Consider the following 17,342-nt stretch of genomic DNA (forward strand, 5'->3'; position numbering starts at 1 on the left):
TGGCTCCATTGACATGAGATATAGAGAAAAGGCAAATTTAAGACAGAAAGCAGACCAGTGGCTGCCTGGGGTTGGGGCCCAGAATGAGGGTTAACTATGAGAGATCTTAGGGAGGGATAAATGTGTTCTAAAATTGATTTATGGTGATGAATGCAGTAAAGTTACTAAAAATCACTGAATTGTGTATTTGTAATGGACAAACTGATAACAAGTAACATAACGCTGTTTACAATTTTAGGTCCTAAATTTTTGGACCTATCTAGGTCTTAAAACAGAGTGAGGACACTATTTAGGTTTTCCAAGCAGTTTTCAATGATAAAGTGCTTCATTTTCTTTATCTGGACTTCAGCTGCAGAAAATGCCAGAACTCAGAGTTGAAACAGTGCTGGGACAAAATAAAAAACCTTTATTTGGACACAGAGGCTAGGAGGCCACTGTCCCCCCTTCTGCAGAGCCTCTGCCAGGTTAATGAACTAATTAAGTCATCATGACACCTTTTCTTCCTCATCCCAACAGCATCTCCGGCCTGGTGACAGGGACTCCTCTTTCTGCAGAACCAGCCCCCCCGCTGGAGTTCCTCAGTCATGGCAGGTGGCCCACAGCTTCTCTGGCTTTGCAATTCCTTGCAAAGAACAGACCCAAAGAGGCACCGTGGTATAGGTGGGTGGCTGACGCGGAGACCCCCGACAGAGCTCTCTCCCTGGAAATGCTCTCAGGTTTGCAGGGTGTGCACGCCCTTCTCCCAACTCCCCCGTGTCCTGTGTGTCTCAGTGGCTCCTCTTCGGGGAGATTCTGAAAGCTTGAGTCAGGCCCACCTATTCGCTACGTGAACTGGGTAACAAGGTGACATATCTGCCTGGCTTTCCCCATAGGACCTCATCTCAGTCCAGGTTAGAGATGAAGCAGCTCTTGGCAGAAACCAGGCAGGGCAACAGATCCCATCTTTTCCCAGTGCCCCCGGGTCAGGACTTCAGGCCCATCTTGGCCATCATCTCTTCGTAGACTGTCCATGCCATGGCTGCCATCAGAGTCCTGCGGAGGGCCCGGGGGACACCGCCTTGGAAGAAGCCACGCAGCCCATAGTCCTAGGAGGGAAAGGAATGTCAAAACTCTGTGAAGTAGCAATATAATTATATACCCGCCACAGAGTGAGGTCTCTCTGTACCCCATTTTTGAGTCTGAAGACTTTTATAAATAATGTCCAAACTATGACTAGTGAGCTCAAGAAGACAATGAACTTTAAAAAAAATGTTTTTCACCCTGAAAGGAGGCTATATTTCTAGAGGATGGTCAGCCACCCTGCAGTAGGGGCAGAATTTGGAGGTCCCATCCACTTGGACTCCAAAAACCCAGGCTTCAACATTTGCTGTAGAAATAGTCTCACCTTGTGCTAAGTCCCAGGGAGGCCATTCTTACCAATGAGAGGGCCAAGAAATGGAGTTGGCAACCTTTTGTAGGACAAGCACTTTGGCGTCGTTAAATTCATGACATGTCTAGTATTGTCCCTTCCTCCAAAGGAGCTTCTGTACATTTTACTATTGTATTTCTTTCATTGGGCAAGGGTTTGAGTTCTCTAAGCTGAAAATTTCCTCCTGAAATTAATATCCATGCAATTACCAAAAGTAACATTGTAATAATTTTTTTTTTTCTTTCTGACTTCGCTAAAGTTTCTTTCTAGGTTTACTCCCTCCCCGGGGGATTCATTTCTTAGCTGTACAGGTGTAGAGCTTGTGCAGTGCACAGAAGCACTAGGTCCCAGTGGCAGCAGAAATCCAGACCAAGGTCTGCTCACCCAGCCCTGGGCCCTGGCTCCAGGCGAAAGGAACAGGTGCCTTTTTGGCAATTTCTCTGCCTAGAGGGAGCTTTATAGGGAGGGGGGACGGGGAGAGGGGTAACTCAATGTATATTCTTTTTTTTTTTTAATATATTTTATTGATTTTTTTTACAGAGAGGAAGGGAGAGGGATAGAGAGTTAGAAACATCGATGAGAGAGAAACAACGATCAGCTGCCTCCTGCACACCCCCTACTGGGGATGTGCCCGCAACCAAGGTACATGCCCTTGACTGGAATCGAACCCGGGACCCTTCAGTCCTCAGGCCAACGCTCTATCCACTGAGCCAAACCGGTTAGGGTCAATGTATATTCTTGATGGCTCTATATAAGAATTAAAGACAAAACACCTCTTTTTCATCCCCCATAATCTAAATTGATTTGTTCATTCCTGTTGTTATCATTCCTGCCATTTTCTCATATACTGAAGAATATATTTCAGGTAGGGGCTGGGGGGGGGGGGGCAGGGAAAATGGGAGAAATCTGTAATACTATCAACAATAAGTATATATATATATATATATATTTTTTTTTTTTTTTTCAGACTATGTGACTTTAGGTATAGAGAAGAAGTTAGCAGGCAACCTAAGCAGTGTGAAGATAAGATCAGATTCAGAAATATCTGCTTTTATCTAGGGTAGAACTTGATGCATATGCTCAGGTTTCCTCTGCTGCATAGAGAAGTTGAGAAGTACAGAAAAATCTAAAGATACAGCTGATAAATTTACCGCAAACAAGAGTATCTGGTGGGTGATAACAGTACATGCTTCCCAAGGGCCAACTCAGTGGCTCTAGATAGTACGTCAAAGCATTTATGTCTACTGTGCTTGTTATCTTCAGTAACACCATTTGTTTAAGAGCAAATGTGAGAAACAAAATGCTTGTGGTTTTTTTTCTGACTATATTTCCTCCTGGGTCCTTGACAAGTCCCCCCAGATCACCTGATTCGATAGGTCTGGGGTAGAACCCTACAATCTACATCAGGGGTCCTCAAACTACGGTCCGCGGGCCACATGCAAATACAAATATTGTATTTGTTCCCGTTTTGGTTTTTTACTTCAAAATAAGATATGTGCAGTGTGCATAGGAATTTGTTCATAGTTTTTTTTTTAAACTATAGTCCGGTCCTCCAACAGTCTGAGGGACAGTGAACTGGCCCCCTGTTTAGAAAGTTTGAGGACCCCTGATCTACATGCTTAACAAATATCACAGGTTGTCCTAATATAGGGCCCCTGGAAAAACAAACAAACAAACCACTGACCACAGGTTTTCAGCAGTGGCTCTCAATCTTGGCAACACATTGGAACCACTGGGGAACTTAAAATTCTGATACCTGGGTTTCACCCCCCAGAAATTCTGCTGTAATCAGCCCAGGTTGTGGGGATTTTTAAAAGCTCCCCAGGTGATTCTACTGGGTAAAGGATAAGGGCTACTGCTACTCTAGAGAGAGTGCCTTAAGCACAATAAGAACAAATATTGATTGTACAGCCTTACTTTGAAGATGATTGTCACTGCCTGGCCAATCCACCGAAATTTCACTGGGGAGAGCTGCATATGAGTTTTGATAACATCTGCAGGCTGAGTCACCAGTGAGGCCAGAACACCAGCAAATATCCCACAGCTGAAATTTACAACGGGAATAAGGGTTGCATCCAACTGGTCTGAAATAGGACAGAGGGAACATGCAGTTGTAAATAAATCTCATTCATCTTATAAGTATCAATGCCAAGTTGCTCACTAATTTTTCCCCATAGCCAGAAGGTCCTGGATTCAAACAAAGTTAAGAATTAAAAAATTTAAAGATATACCTAATAAGTGTTGATGGAGTGAAAATTCACCTTTTTACAATCATCATAATTGATTCAACAAGAACCAATGACTAATGCTCAAACGTAGGGATGAAGGGAACGGGAAGTTTTATATGGATTTATGTAGTTTCAAAGTATCTCCCCACAGAGATACAAATTACAAAATAATAATAATAATAATAATAATAATAATAATAGTTTTCAATGGAGATGCTACCTTATCCACATGATAAAAAATTAACATTACCCACAATGTGTCAAACTAATGTCATGAACTTCCTGACATTAAGGTACTTGGGACACAATATCACTTACGTGGTCCTCTTGCAATCTTAGAATCAGGCAAATTTAGGAAGTATTCTTAAGGGCCTATGGAGAAGTGCTCTGTTCTGCCCCATCCCCCGCCAAGAATTACAGTACATCCCTTTCCAAAGGCTGCACGTGAAAGAGCAGAGGCCACGTCTGTGCTGCCCACTGCACCCCAGCGCCTGGCCCTGGCTCAGTTCTTAAAACTCTGCTGAGGATCTGGAGCTGCTAAGAGCAATGAACAGTTTCACAGTCGCAGGGAAAGTGGTGAGAACGCGGGAGACCTTTCCCCACCACACCTTCCTTTACCCGTACCATGGGGCACGATGGCTTTGGTCTGGTTGTAAAACATTAGGTAGATTCCAGAAAAGGGGGCATCACGCAGGAGTGTCGCCGTCAGGCCACTGAAGAGGCCCCGGTGGCCCTCGCTGCGGTAGATGCTCCGCAGGGCTGCGTAGATGCTCTCATAGCCGTACTTCCCACTCTGCAAAGGAAGCACAGAACAGGGGCTCGCACAGTGGCCCTGGGTGCGAGCACTGAAGCAAGCCAACTGCAGGGTGGGTGGCCTTACCAGGGCACTGGGGCCTTGGCTCACACATGGCTTGGCCTGAATACTCAAATGGGTTCTCTGGGAGGTGACATCAGTGGCCACTGAACTCAAGGAGCTTCAGGACTCTGTTTACCCACCCCGAGGGCCTAAAGCGGTCAAACTCACCTCGTAACGCGTCTTGACCACAGTGATAGGCGACATGCAGACCCCTGCGACCGAGCGAGAGCCCACCCCCAGCATGACGGACTCCATGGCAGTGGGGGGATGGCCTCGCAGGAAGTATTGCTTCAGAGAGTAGAGAGTCCCGAAGTAGATTCCAACACCAGGGACACACCTCACAATGGACTGCAGGGAAGGGGGTGGGAGTGGTAAGAGTTGGAGGAGGAAAGAAATCAAAGACGGGCACTATCAGATACTGTCTTAGCTGGGTTTCCCCAAAGGACCCAGGATCTGCATGCAAGCAGTTGGTTTAAGGTGTGGAGGGAACACCAACAGGAGAGAGGGAAGACGGTCAACAGAGGGAGTGTTATCTAATCAGTTACTCCCATGGGCAACAGAGGGAGTGTTATCTAATCAGTTACTCCCATGGGCAACGGAATCTCTTTGGGGAACTCTGGCATAGGTGGAGGACATGCCTCAGAGTTACCCTCCACCCGAGGAGGGGAGTGAGGTAGAAGCTGCACTAGCTTGTTAGTGTACAGGCGCACTAGACCTTGTTAGTGTACAGGCGCACTAGACCTTGTTAGGGTACAGGCGCACTAGACCTTGTTAGTGTACAGGCGCACTAGACCTTGTTAGTGTACAGGCGCACTAGACCTTGTTAGTGTACAGGTGCATGTCTCCCAGCCCTCACACAGAAAGGGAGCAACAGCGAGACAGGCAGGAAGACCACGCAGGTCCTCCCACCACTCCCACCTCTCCCGTTTGCTTAAAGGAGGATACGTGGGGTAGATGAGAAATGGTTATGAAGGAGAGGGTGCAAGAGAAGGTCCAAAAGGCAGCTTACAGGGGACATCCCTTTCCACAGGCCCAGGAGACTCTCGGTGCGGACCACCTGCAGGAGCAGAGTGAGCATCCCGACGCGCCTGGATCTGGGGCAGACAACAGGGAGGGAAAGTCACAGACCACATCCGCATGGGGAACTCCCTGCTCCAAGACTCCTCTGCGTGGACCCTTCAGGGCACCTAGAATCTACAGTGCGTCTTGGAATCTCGGAGTTCTTAAGTGTCATGATTTGACACTTACATGTTCATCTGTCCAGTCATCCTACAAACAATGGAATAACCTGATTTATATCCTTCCAGTTCATGCATATTTAGTACACTGCCCACGGTGCTGAACCCAATACGGGGAAGCAAGGAAGACACCCCATACTTGCAGCACAGGCACAGGACGGGCTAGCACAATAACAGGCAAATGTCACCCAGGCAGATCCAGGAAGCTGCTCAGGGCAGGACCCCGTTCAATCAACATTAAATTACATCAATTACACTAATTAATGTAAAAAAATATTCACAGAGAAGAATATACACAAAACCCATGAAGGTAGGGCCTGGCCTGCTTCCAACAGCCAGCAGCCAACAGAATGGAGGTGGACTTCACACGGTACAGGTGCTCCTGGGCCAGAGAGAGGTTCTGAGACCAGTTCCTCAGGGAAATGGGGGGCAGCAGGCCTTACCCATGGGCCGAGGGCTGGAGCGTCTGCAGGCGTGTTTTGAGGAGATCCAGGGGCTGGAAAAGGAGGGTAGAGCAGGTGCCACTGATGGAGCCGCACAGGAAAGCCTTGATCACCGGGTGCAACTGCAGGGCAAGAGAACGCTGTCAGCGGAGGCGGCCTCACCCGTGGAAGCATCTCCTAGAAACCACCTGGTGGCGCCCTCTACTGGCTTCATGCTCGGGAGAAGGGGAAAGCGCAGTCAGTAGTGAAAGGGGCTGCAAGGTTGTTGAGAGCATAGTACACGGCAGGGGAGCTCTCTGGTCTCCATATTGATAACTTGGCTCCTACTGGGCGACATGTCTATTTCATCTGTGTCCCCACAATAAAAATGATTGCCCATCTCCTTATCTTCACAAAAGCAAAACCGACTGAACACAGAGTCCAGTGTTTGGACTCTGAACGGCTGGTTTCCAGGCCACCCGGCCGCAGGGCCTGCAGATGTTTATAGGAACAAGACAAAGGAAATGAAACCTTAAGCTCGGCCACAGTGTAAGACCATAGGCGCCACTTCCTGTGAAACCTATGGGTTTCCTTCATTTAAAACCTTCCCCTTTCCTGACACCTACCCATCTCTCTGAGACCTACGCAGCTGGCTGAGGATGCGGTAGCCCAGTGGCCTGTGCTGGTTTTGCTGGCTCTCCTCTAAGTCATACACACCGATGAATCCAGAGGCACCACCCGGAAGGGCAGCAACCCATCAAAAACTAAATGTCCTCCCCCAGGCAAGCTGCAGAGCCCTCACAGCATGCCCCAGGACCCAGCCTCGGTCACACGGGGCTGTGAAAAGTCACTTGCACAAATCCAATCGGGGGCCCTGTTTCCCCATCAGGAAGGACGCTGCTGGTGTTAAGATGAGTAGGACGAGCAGGCCTTCCAGTGCTTTGACAAGACCTCAGCTGTGCAGCCTTCTGGCCACACGTCTGCGATTCATATTGTTGGAGCGATCACTGCATCCCCGGGGTTGCAGCTTGCTGTAAGTGTGCTGTGGCTGAACCAAGAAAGAAGACACATGCAGATTTCTACAGCAATTACGATCCCAGGAAAGATTTTGAGGAGATGAGGAAGGCTGACATCTTTCAGAGTGCAAAGTGCCCCTGGAATGTCAAGAATCTCTCTGGGTTGTGTTCCACGGAAGTTTGTCACTGACCTGAGTCCCTGAACTATGGAACATGAATATCTGAGCCAAGGAATAGCTCTTGATAAACAATTAAAAAATACTGTGAAAAATAAAAATCCAGTCAAGAAAGAAAGCCTTCTCCAAAGAATTACTTGGCAAGCTCCATTCAAAACGGTCTTCTCCGACTCGTTATTTATTTTTTTTAGTATATTTTTATTGATTTCAGAGGGGAAGGGAGAGGGAGAGAATAGAAATATCAATGATGAGAATCACTGATCGACTGTCTCCTGCACGCCCCCTACTGGGGAACGAGCCTGCAACCTGGGCATGTGTCTTTGACTGGAATCGAACCTGGGACCCCTCAGTCTGCAGGCCTATGCTCTATCCACTGAGCCAAACCAGCTAGGGCCCCCTTGTTATTTTTAAATAAATGGCATACATGGTCCTAAAACACCATTAAGATTAATATAAAGTTGCCTTTATGCACATCATGTAACCAAAATGATTATGATCTGTGATATTTGCTTTCCAGAGAAGAGAAATCATTCCACATTCCATCAAACGATCAAGTCGAAAGTTATAACTGGAATTACTTAAAAGATTGTTGGAGCCGAAACCGGTTTGGCTCAGTGGATACAGCGTCGGCCTGCGGACTGAAGGGTCCCAGGTTCGATTCTGGTCAAGGGCATATACCTGGCTTGCGGGCACATCCCCAGTGGGAGATGTGCAGGAGGCAGTTGATCGATGTTTCTCTCTCATCGATGTTTCTAACTATCTCTCCCCCTTTCTCTCTGTAAAAAATCAATAAAATATATATTAAAAAATCAATAAATAAAAGATTGTTGGAGAAAGGATTAGATAAGTTCAGACAGTAAGTAGTGGAGTTTATAACCACGTTCAGGCAGCTTGTAAAAGTATCAAAGGATGGTAGAATTGGTAAGACAACCCGGCCAGTGGCTCAGTGGTTGATTCCCAGTAAGGACACATGCCTGGGTTGTGGGCTTGATCCCCAGTGTGGGATGTGCAAGAGGCAGCCGATCAATAGTTCTCTCTCATCACTGATGTTTCTCTCTCTCCACCACCCCACTTCCTCTCTGAAATCAATAAAAAAAAATATTTTTATAAAAAGAATTGGCAAGACAACAGTGAAACGGAGCACTACAGGTCTGTGTCACAAAGCCCCTCCCCCAAGGAGCGGGTCCTGCTCCTTCTGCTAACACATATTCATCCCCCTAAAGTTTGCTGGTAGCCGGTCCATCCTTGCTGCTTGACACAGTCGCTGCAGGAAAGAAACATCTGTACAGCATATGTTTCAAGGGACCTGGCATATATAGCATATTGTTCTTAATATGTTTGCTCTCCTTAGCGCCATGTGTTTTAACCAAGGTCCCCTCTCCGAGAAAGGTTGTTTCCCCAGGTGGGGATTTTTCCCTGAGGTTAGGGAGGGGATACAACCCCTTAACTAAGTGCCAGGCGGGTAGTTAATCACTTTAACTACAAACAATCATGCTTAAGCTACATAATCTTTACTCCCTGGAATGGAGATAAGAAACGCACTAACCTTTGCAATAGAAATTGACAGGATTAAAATCGACTGTAACAAGACAATAAACATCAGATGTAACAAGACAATAAACATCAGATCCTAATCAGATCCTAACCAGAACTTGGCTGGAGATCCCGACCAGAACTTTGGCTGGAGATCCTGGCTAGAGGTCCTGACTAGGCTGCTGATCAACTGAAGGCTGTCTCCGTGTCATTCCTTCTTCGCCGACTCCGTCCACACCTTTGGGGACCCCTGGACCTGCTGGGGTTGGACCCCAGCAAGTGTTGTGTTTCTCAGCCTCGTCCGAGACTTCACAGCACCAATGAGTGTTCTTCCCTGCACTCTTGGCCTCTTCTGTTCCAGTGGCATCCTCTCCATTGCCTGGAAACAAGCTTACAAGCCCCCCGCTCCACGGCCAGTCATCTCTCCCTCTTCACCCCTCAGGCCCCCACCATCACCTGCCATCCAGCCAAGGCTTCTCCACTAAGCTGCCCTGTGAGCTTGCCAAGGACCCACTGCAACCCCGGACCCCATTCCCGTCTTTATCCGTTTCTTACATGGCTTCTCTGGTGCATCTGAGATGGCTGATGGCCTCCCCTCTCAGTTTGGGATTCTCTCTCTTCTTCCAGCTGCCCTGCTGTGTCTCCTTTCCCTCGGCCTGCCTGCAGATGTTGCTGTTCCTCTTATCTCCTCCAGCTGCAGCCTCTTAGGGCAACCTCACCCTGCTCACACCCACGCCCACGCCCACGCCCACACCCACACCCACACCTCCAGCCCAGGAGCCTCGGTCCAGACACGCCCCCTCCACCTCCCATTGGCAAGTTCAGGCTCTTTTCACCACACTCCCAGCCTGAAGTGGGCACTTGGCTCCACTGTTGACCACTGCTGGCTTCGTCTTGGGATGCTCTCTCCTGGCTTCAGGGATTGCCTCCCACTTCTCTGGCCTCTTTTTTGGGTGGAAACGCTCCTCTTCTTTCCCTGACACTAGTCCACTCCCATGGCTCCATCTCCAGCCCTCTGTCCACACTTGCAACTCCTTCCAGAGCTTCAGACCCACATATCCACGTACTCAGCTGTGCCGCAGGCACATTTCCAAACCTGAACTCATCTCTCTCCCTCACCCCAACCTGCTCCTTCTCCTGGCTGCCCTATCCCAGTGAATGCCATGCCATTTACCGACCCACTGCCCCAGCCAGAAACCTGGGCAGCTCCCCTGACTCGGCCCCTCTGCACTTGCTCATCCTACCTCCTAACACAGTGTTTCTCAACCTTCTGGCCCTTTAAATACAGTTCCTCATGTTGTGACCCAACCATAAAATTATTTTCGTTGCTACTTCATAACTGTAATGTTGCTACTGTTATGAATCGTAATGTAAATATCTGATATGCAGGATGGTCTTAGGCGACCCCTGTGAAAGGGTCGTTCGACCGCCAAAGGGGTTGCGACTCACAGGTTGAGAACTGCTGTGGACCTAACAGCTCTCAAATTCACCTGCTGTCATCCCAGCTCAGGGCCGGTATCCTCGGTGACAGCCACCACCTCTTCCCTCACCTCATCTCTTTGATTCCTCTGGCCTGCAGCCACAGTCATCTTTTAAAACTGCACATCTGACCACACTGCTTCCAGGCGCAAACACCTTCAGGGAGAGACTTGAATTAAAATTTAAAAACAATACTGTTTGTTTCTGTTCCTCAACAGGATAAAGTCCAAACTGCTGGTTTGCAGAACCTTCCACGAATCAACAGGCCCCATCTTATCTTTGTTGCCTGTGCTCTCAGCCTCCTGCCTCTTACACTCTGCAGTTACAATGGACTCTCTGCCTTCTTCTCACCTGTGAGAACTCTGCCCATGCTCCTCCCATGTCTAATTAATCTGGGCCTCTGCTTAGACCAGGGGTGGGCAAACTTTTTGACTCGAGGGCCACAGCGGGTTCTTAAACTGGACCGGAGGGCCAGAACAAAAGCATGGATGGAGTGTTTGTGTGAACTAATATAAATTCAAAGTAAACATCATTACATAAAAGGGTATGGTCTTTTTTTTTTTTTAGTTTTATTCATTTCAAACGGGCCGGATCCGGCCCACAGGCCGTAGTTTGCTCACGGCTGGCTTAGACCTAACCCCCATCCGTGCTTCCACCACACCTGAGCCCATCTCCCTATGACTGAGGGTCCAGGACAGGTCCTGGTTGTACAGCTCATGGGTACCTCTAGCATGGAGCCTGGTACACTGTAGGTGCTCAACTGTCAAAAATGAATGAATCAGCCCTGGCTGGTGTGGCTCAGACGGTTGGAGTGTCATTGGTACATGAAAGATCTTGGATTCAATTCCCTGTCAGGGCACATACCCAGGTTTTGGGTTCCATCCCTGGTTGAGTTGCACGCAGGAGGCAACCGATCGATGTTTCACTCTCACATCAATGTTTCTCTCTCTTCCTCTCACAGGTTACAAATGTGTCCTATAAAACCAATAAAAAAGCAGGTGAGGATTAAAAAAAGAACCTCCTCCATTACATAAACTATCTTTTTCACAGCACAGTACTTAGGCATATTATTGGCTCAATAAATATTTGACAAATATATAAATAGAGCCGATAACTATTTGTTTTCTTCCTAAATAGCCAAAATTATTCAAGGTAAATAAAATGAGTAATCCAGTTTCTTTGTTTTGTAGGGCAAAAAGAACCAAACAATACTACACAGGTACACAAATAGTAGCACTTAAATAGTCAGCAAACTAGTTCCCCAAGCAATTTGTACATCCCTTAAAAAAAAAAAAAATCCTAGCCCAGCCGGCATGGTTCAGTGCTTGAGCGTCAACCTATGAACCAGGAGGTCATGGTTCTATTCCCGGTCAGGGCACAAGCAGGGTTGTGGCTAGATCCCCAGAAGGGGGCGTGCAGGAGGCAGCAGATGGATGATCCTCTCTCATCCGTGATGTTTCTCTCTCTCTCCCTCTCCCTTCCTCTCTGAAATCAATAAAAAAGAAAATGTTTAAAAGTAAACAAGGAAATCCTAAATGCAGTTCAATTGTAAATCCGATAAATCTCCAGGCCAGAGCTGGACGCAGCAGCCCCGCCTCCGTCACCACCAATAGGGACTCGGTGGCCCAACCGCGGCAGCCAATCCGGACGCCTGGGGGCGTGGCCTCGCGGCGCCGGCCGACCGCTCCTGTTCCCGGCCCGCTCGGGGCTGGAGACCCGACGGTGCCCCTCCCTCCGCCGCAGCGATGCCACATCTCCGGCTCGGCGCTATTCCTGGGCCTTGAGATGGTCCAAATAACTGCCCACTGTCCTCCCCCTCTGTCACTCCAGGCACCCAACTCAGCGGCGACCCGTAGCGCTCGCACCTCGTTTGGGGCCTCACGTGCACATTCCCCGCTAATTAGAAGAGCCGGCCCCCAGGGCCCAGGGCAATTCCGCCATCTCTACCCAGATAACAATCACCTGCACCGGCGCCGACCTTTGTTCGTGTGTCCCAAGCTGCCATGCTCTCCTCCTTCTCACTCTCGACAATCCCCCAATCTGCACGCACCCGGGGCGCGGGAAAGGGTCCACAAAGGGCCGCTGAGCCTGGCAGCCTACCCTGAGCCGGCAGCCCGAGAACCCTCGGCCTTCCCTTTCCCCGCAGTTTACCATAAAGCGTTTCCATCCTGTCTCCCCACATCCTGAGGTTGCAGCAGCGCCGGGCGTGACTTCTGAATCATGGAGGAGGTCTGTGAGTGCACGGGGCTCGGGGGGCCGTGGGCGGCAGCTCCGGCCCGGCCCTGGCGACTCCGGAGGAGATGACGCGTTTCTAGGCGGGGGCTCGCTACCGTCTGCACCTGCCGGCGTCGGGACCTGCGGGGTCCCGGGCTGCGCGCGTGGCTCCGGGCTGGCGTACGAGCCTGCGCCCGGGAACCACGGGCAGCTTTTCACTCGCTTGGCAGACACCGCGGCTCTGCCCTCCGGCACATCCTGCCCAGACTTCAGGGCTGGAGAGGATTAGGCTCAATGTATCAGGGGTGGAGAAGGCTGGAGGAACTAGAAAGAGCCCGGGGATTTAACTTCCGGGGTCGGAGGCTGGTCTGGAGCAGGTGAGGGCGCGCTCTCTACTGCCACCTGGTGAAGACATCGGAACTGCAGGACCCGCCGTTTCTCTGCCCCCCCATGAGCATGGTTGGTACTTCTGGAGGAATTTTGTTTTGGGGGCTGTTCCAGGCTCTGGGGATACAGCAGTGAATAAAACAGATGAAATTGATGCCCTCATGGGGCTTACTTCCTAGTAAGTAATAACAGGTAACATTCACTGTTGTACCTGTTGCTGTTATAAGTGTTTCTTTTTTTGTATGTGTTTTTTTTAATTTATTTTTTGTTTTTTAAATATATTTTATTGATTTTTTACAGAGAGGAAGGGAGAGAGATAGAGAGCCAGAAACATCGATGAGAGAGAAACATCGATCAGCCGCCTCCTGCACATCTCCCACTGGGGATGTGCCCGCAACCCAGGTACATGCCCTCGACCGGAATCGAACCCGGGACCCTTCAGTCCGCAGGCCGACGCTCTATCCACTGAGCCAAACCGGTTTCGGCTAAATTTATTTTTTTTATTTTTTACAGAAAGGAAGGGAGAGGGATAGAGAGTTAGAAACATCGATCAGCTGCCTCCTGCACACCCTCTACTGGGGATGTGTACGCAACCAAGGTACATGCCCTTGACTGGAAATAAACCTGGGACCTTTCAGTCCGCAGGCTGACGCTCTATCCACTGAACCAAACCGGTCAGGGCGGTGTTTCTCTGTTTTATCTTTTCTGATACTTTCATACTTGGGTTATTGCTGGGAGCCGGTACATCCTTGCTGTTTGACATAGTCGCTGCAGGGAAGAAGCATCTGCACAGCATATGTTTCAGGGGATCTGGCGTATATGGGATACTGTTCTTGATATGTTTGCTCCCCTTCTTGGGGGCTGTGTGTTTTAACCAAGGGGGGCCTCTCCGAGAAAGGTTGTTTCCCCAGGTAGGGATTTTTCCCTGAAGTTAGGGAGGGACTAAAACCCCTTAACTAAGTGCCAGGGGGGTAGGTAATCACTTTAACTACAAACAATCATGGTTAAGCTACATAATCTTTACTCCAGGAATGGGGATAAGAAATTGATAGGATTAAAATCAGCTGGTATAAATACAGATGTAACAAGACAACAAGAGACAGAACCTAGAGACAGAACCTAGACAGAGAACCTAGAGAGAGAACCTAGGGAGAGAACATGGCAAAAGATCCTAGACAGAACCTGGGCTAAAGAACTTGGGTGGGGAACCTAGACAGAACATGGCAGGAGAACCTGGATAGAACCTAGCAAGAGAACATGGACACAGAACCTGGGTGGAGATCCTGACCAGAACTTGGCTAGAGATCCTGGCTAGGCTGCTGAGAACGCTGTCTCCGTGTCATTCCTTCTTCGCCGACTCCGTCCACACCTTTGGTAAAATTCAGATTTTACCAACTGTACCCAAATGGTCCTTCACAGCACTTCCCCCCGGATTTAGAATCCAATTTAGGATTATATACTTGTTAGCGGTCATGTCTCTTTAGTCTCCTTCAATCTGGAATAGTTCTTCAGTCTTCCCTTGACATATTCTTAACATATGACACATATAACCAAACGCATACAGAACTAAGCTCCAGTTCTACTTCAGGCGACTCTTGTCACTGTCAGCTACTGAGTGGCAGGTAGGTGGCATCAGAACACAGCTTCGTAACCCTGTATGATCCTTTCACATAAATCAAAGGTATGTATTTTATATGTAAGGAAACTAACTGAAGCATTTAAAGTAAGTTGCCTAAAATTCCACAGCTAAAAAAAAAAGTAACAAAATAAAATTCGCCCTGATTAATTTTACCCTCCTTTGGATCCCTGCTATACAAGCCCAGTCATTTTACCCCAGAAACTTCAGTCACTCAAAACAAAATACTTTTATTTGGTATGCAAAAACATTGAAATCAGAATTATAACAGCACTTGAAAGTGTTTTTGAGAAAGGGTTTCCTATATAAAACTTCAATACATTCCTACTAATACAAGTTTAATGTGAAATATATCTTGTGTCTATAACCAAATTTCTAAGACTAAAAAGATACTCAGACCCCAGTATAAACCATTTTTGTCCTTTGGAAGAGGAGTGGCTGGGAAAGCAGAGACCCACTTTGAGGCACCGTCCTCACAAAATATAGTCTATGCTGGAGGAACGGGTGGAGTGCTGGTAGGAGGAGGATGGTTTCTCCCCCATATCCTTGACAATTGGCCTCCCCAAGAAGAGGAAGATGTGGTTGCAACTTTTCTGAAATATTTCTGAGAGGTGTTTCTTGAACTTCTCACCCACGAAAGCATAAATAACAGGGTTCACGCAGCAGTGGGTGAAGGAAATGATTTCTGTGACATGGGTGGCATAAATCAGCTGCTGGCTCATGGCACATCCATCCAAGATGTGCAGGTCATGCAGGGAAGTGAGGAAGAAGACCACATTGACTGGGACCCAGAAGACTAAAGATGCAATCACCACGATGAGTACCAACTGGATGGCCTTGGTCTTGTTCTTGTTCTGGCAACTCTTTAGCTGGTGCAGGATGCTGATGTAGCAAAACATTAGGATGGTGAATGGGATCAGCAGGCCTAAGATATTTATTTCAAAGTGGGTGAAGAGCTTCCACTTTAAAGTCTGGTGATTGTAAGACGAATAACACTGGAGGTCGCCATCTTCAGAGGCCACTTGGTAAAATACTAGCAGTGGGCTGGTGGCCATGACGGCGATCAGCCAGACTCCCAGGCTCAGGGCTGTGCCCATTCTGGCTGTCCTCACGTTCATGGCATACACAGCATGGACAATTGCCAGGTACCTGTCCACGCTCATGAGGGTGATAAAGAACATGCTGCTGAAGAAGCCAATGTAATAAAAGCCAGAGACTACCTTGCACATAACAGTCCCAAACACCCACTGGTCGAGCTGATAGTGAGTCTGAAAGGGGAAGGAGAAGACAAAAAGCAGGTCAGACAGGGCCAGGTTCAAGAGATAGATGTCTGTGATGCTCTTCAGCTTCTTGCAGATGACAAGGACCAGGATGACCACGCTGTTTCCCAGAAGACCGAACACAAACAGGAGGCAGTACAAGATGGCAAGAAGCAACTTGCTTTCTCTCTGGATAACTTCCCCATCACAGGGGCTTGAGGAGATATCAGGGTAGTAGTAGTCACTTGTTGTCATGTTGGGCTCGAGTGTATAATCCATCAAGGCAGGAGGACCTGGTCACAGAGATAGTCAACTTTAAAAATATTTTAATTCAAAAGTACAGACTGAATGCGTCCCCCCTCCCCCCAACTCCCAACTCATATATTGAAGTCTTAAAGCCCTGTTTCAGACTAAACGTTCTCGCTCCTCTCTCAAGAATTCAAAATGAATCATAGCTCAGTTTCACACAGACCTGATTTAGATGATATCTAGATGAAGCTTTTGATGCTGGAATGGGTTAAGATTGTGGAGGATGTTGAAATGGAGTGGATGTATTTTGCATGTGAGAAGGACATGAATTTTGTGAGGCTAGAGGGCAGAATGTTATGGACCTATGTGTGTCCACCCCGAAAGTCAGATATTGAAGCCCTAATCCCCAATGTGATGTTATTCGGAGATAAGGCTTTAGAAAGGTAATGAAGGTTAAAAGAGGTCCTATGAGTGGCGCCCTGATCTGATTAAACTGATGTCCTCATAAGAAAAGGATGAGATACCAAAGACCCCCCCTCTCTCTGCAATTTTTTTGTAGCAATTTTTTTGTGTGTGATATATCTCCTTGGGCAAGGGAAACAAAAGAAAAAAAAACCCACGAACAAATGGGGCTATATCAAACTAAAAAGTTTTTGCACAGCAAAGGAAATGATCAACAACATGAAAAAACAACCCACTGAATGGGATAACATATTTGCCAATGATGCATTGATAAGGGGTTAATATCAAAAATTTATAAAAAACAACTCAACACCAAAAAAACAAACAATCCAATTAAAAAATGGGCAAAGGACCTGAGCAGACACTTCTCCAAAGAGGACGTACAGATTGCCAATAGACATATGAAAAGATGCTCAATGTCACTAATCATCAGAGAAATGCAAATTAAAACTACAATGAGATATTGCCTCACACCTGTCAGAATGCCTATGATTAAAGAATCTACAAATGCTAGCCAGGATGTGGAGAAAAGGGAACCCTCATACACTGTTGGTGGGAATGCAGGCTGATACAGCCACTGTAGTTTTCCTCATTAGAAATAATGAAAATTGAATTAATTTGTTCCAGACCTCCAAATGATTGTTTTCACCTTTCTTGTATAAAGTACATGTTTAATGTACTGTTTAATCTATAAGCAAACACAATTCTTTTCTTAATTTATCAAACCATCCCCTACGAGCCTTAAACAAATCACTTTCAGCACTCATTCCAAGGGTGTC

General features: G+C 47.6%; 2 protein-coding genes across 7 annotated transcripts; both read right to left on the reverse strand.

The window, feature by feature from the left end:
- Positions 1 to 386: 386 nt before the first annotated feature.
- On the reverse strand, positions 387 to 12,919 carry SLC25A38 (solute carrier family 25 member 38). 6 transcript variants are annotated; one of them, XM_014465226.2, is made up of 8 exons: positions 12,508 to 12,911; positions 10,428 to 10,512; positions 6,174 to 6,295; positions 5,502 to 5,586; positions 4,661 to 4,840; positions 4,261 to 4,429; positions 3,326 to 3,492; positions 387 to 1,085 (listed from the first exon to the last, which is right to left on the reverse strand). In XM_014465226.2, the coding sequence occupies exons 2-8, from the start codon at positions 10,464 to 10,466 to the stop codon at positions 963 to 965; spliced, it is 885 nt and encodes a 294-aa protein (XP_014320712.1). In that variant the 5' UTR covers positions 10,467 to 10,512; positions 12,508 to 12,911; the 3' UTR covers positions 387 to 962. The 6 variants fall into 6 exon arrangements, with proteins under 6 accessions (XP_014320712.1, XP_023619160.1, XP_023619157.1 ...); XM_023763392.1 differs by lacking the exons at positions 3,326 to 3,492; positions 10,428 to 10,512 and adding an exon at positions 7,075 to 7,088 and having other exon boundaries at positions 12,524 to 12,919; XM_023763389.1 differs by lacking the exon at positions 10,428 to 10,512 and having other exon boundaries at positions 12,508 to 12,910.
- A 2,083-nt stretch (positions 12,920 to 15,002) lies between these two features.
- Positions 15,003 to 16,139, reverse strand: CCR8 (C-C motif chemokine receptor 8). The gene has a single exon (XM_006099750.3). It carries the CDS (start codon positions 16,129 to 16,131, stop codon positions 15,067 to 15,069), a length of 1,065 nt encoding a protein of 354 aa, XP_006099812.1. The 5' UTR covers positions 16,132 to 16,139; the 3' UTR covers positions 15,003 to 15,066.
- Positions 16,140 to 17,342: the final 1,203 nt, after the last annotated feature.

This window comes from Myotis lucifugus, unplaced genomic scaffold (assembly GCF_000147115.1).
Source record: "Myotis lucifugus unplaced genomic scaffold, Myoluc2.0 scaffold_283, whole genome shotgun sequence".
Lineage (NCBI taxonomy): Eukaryota > Metazoa > Chordata > Mammalia > Chiroptera > Vespertilionidae > Myotis > Myotis lucifugus.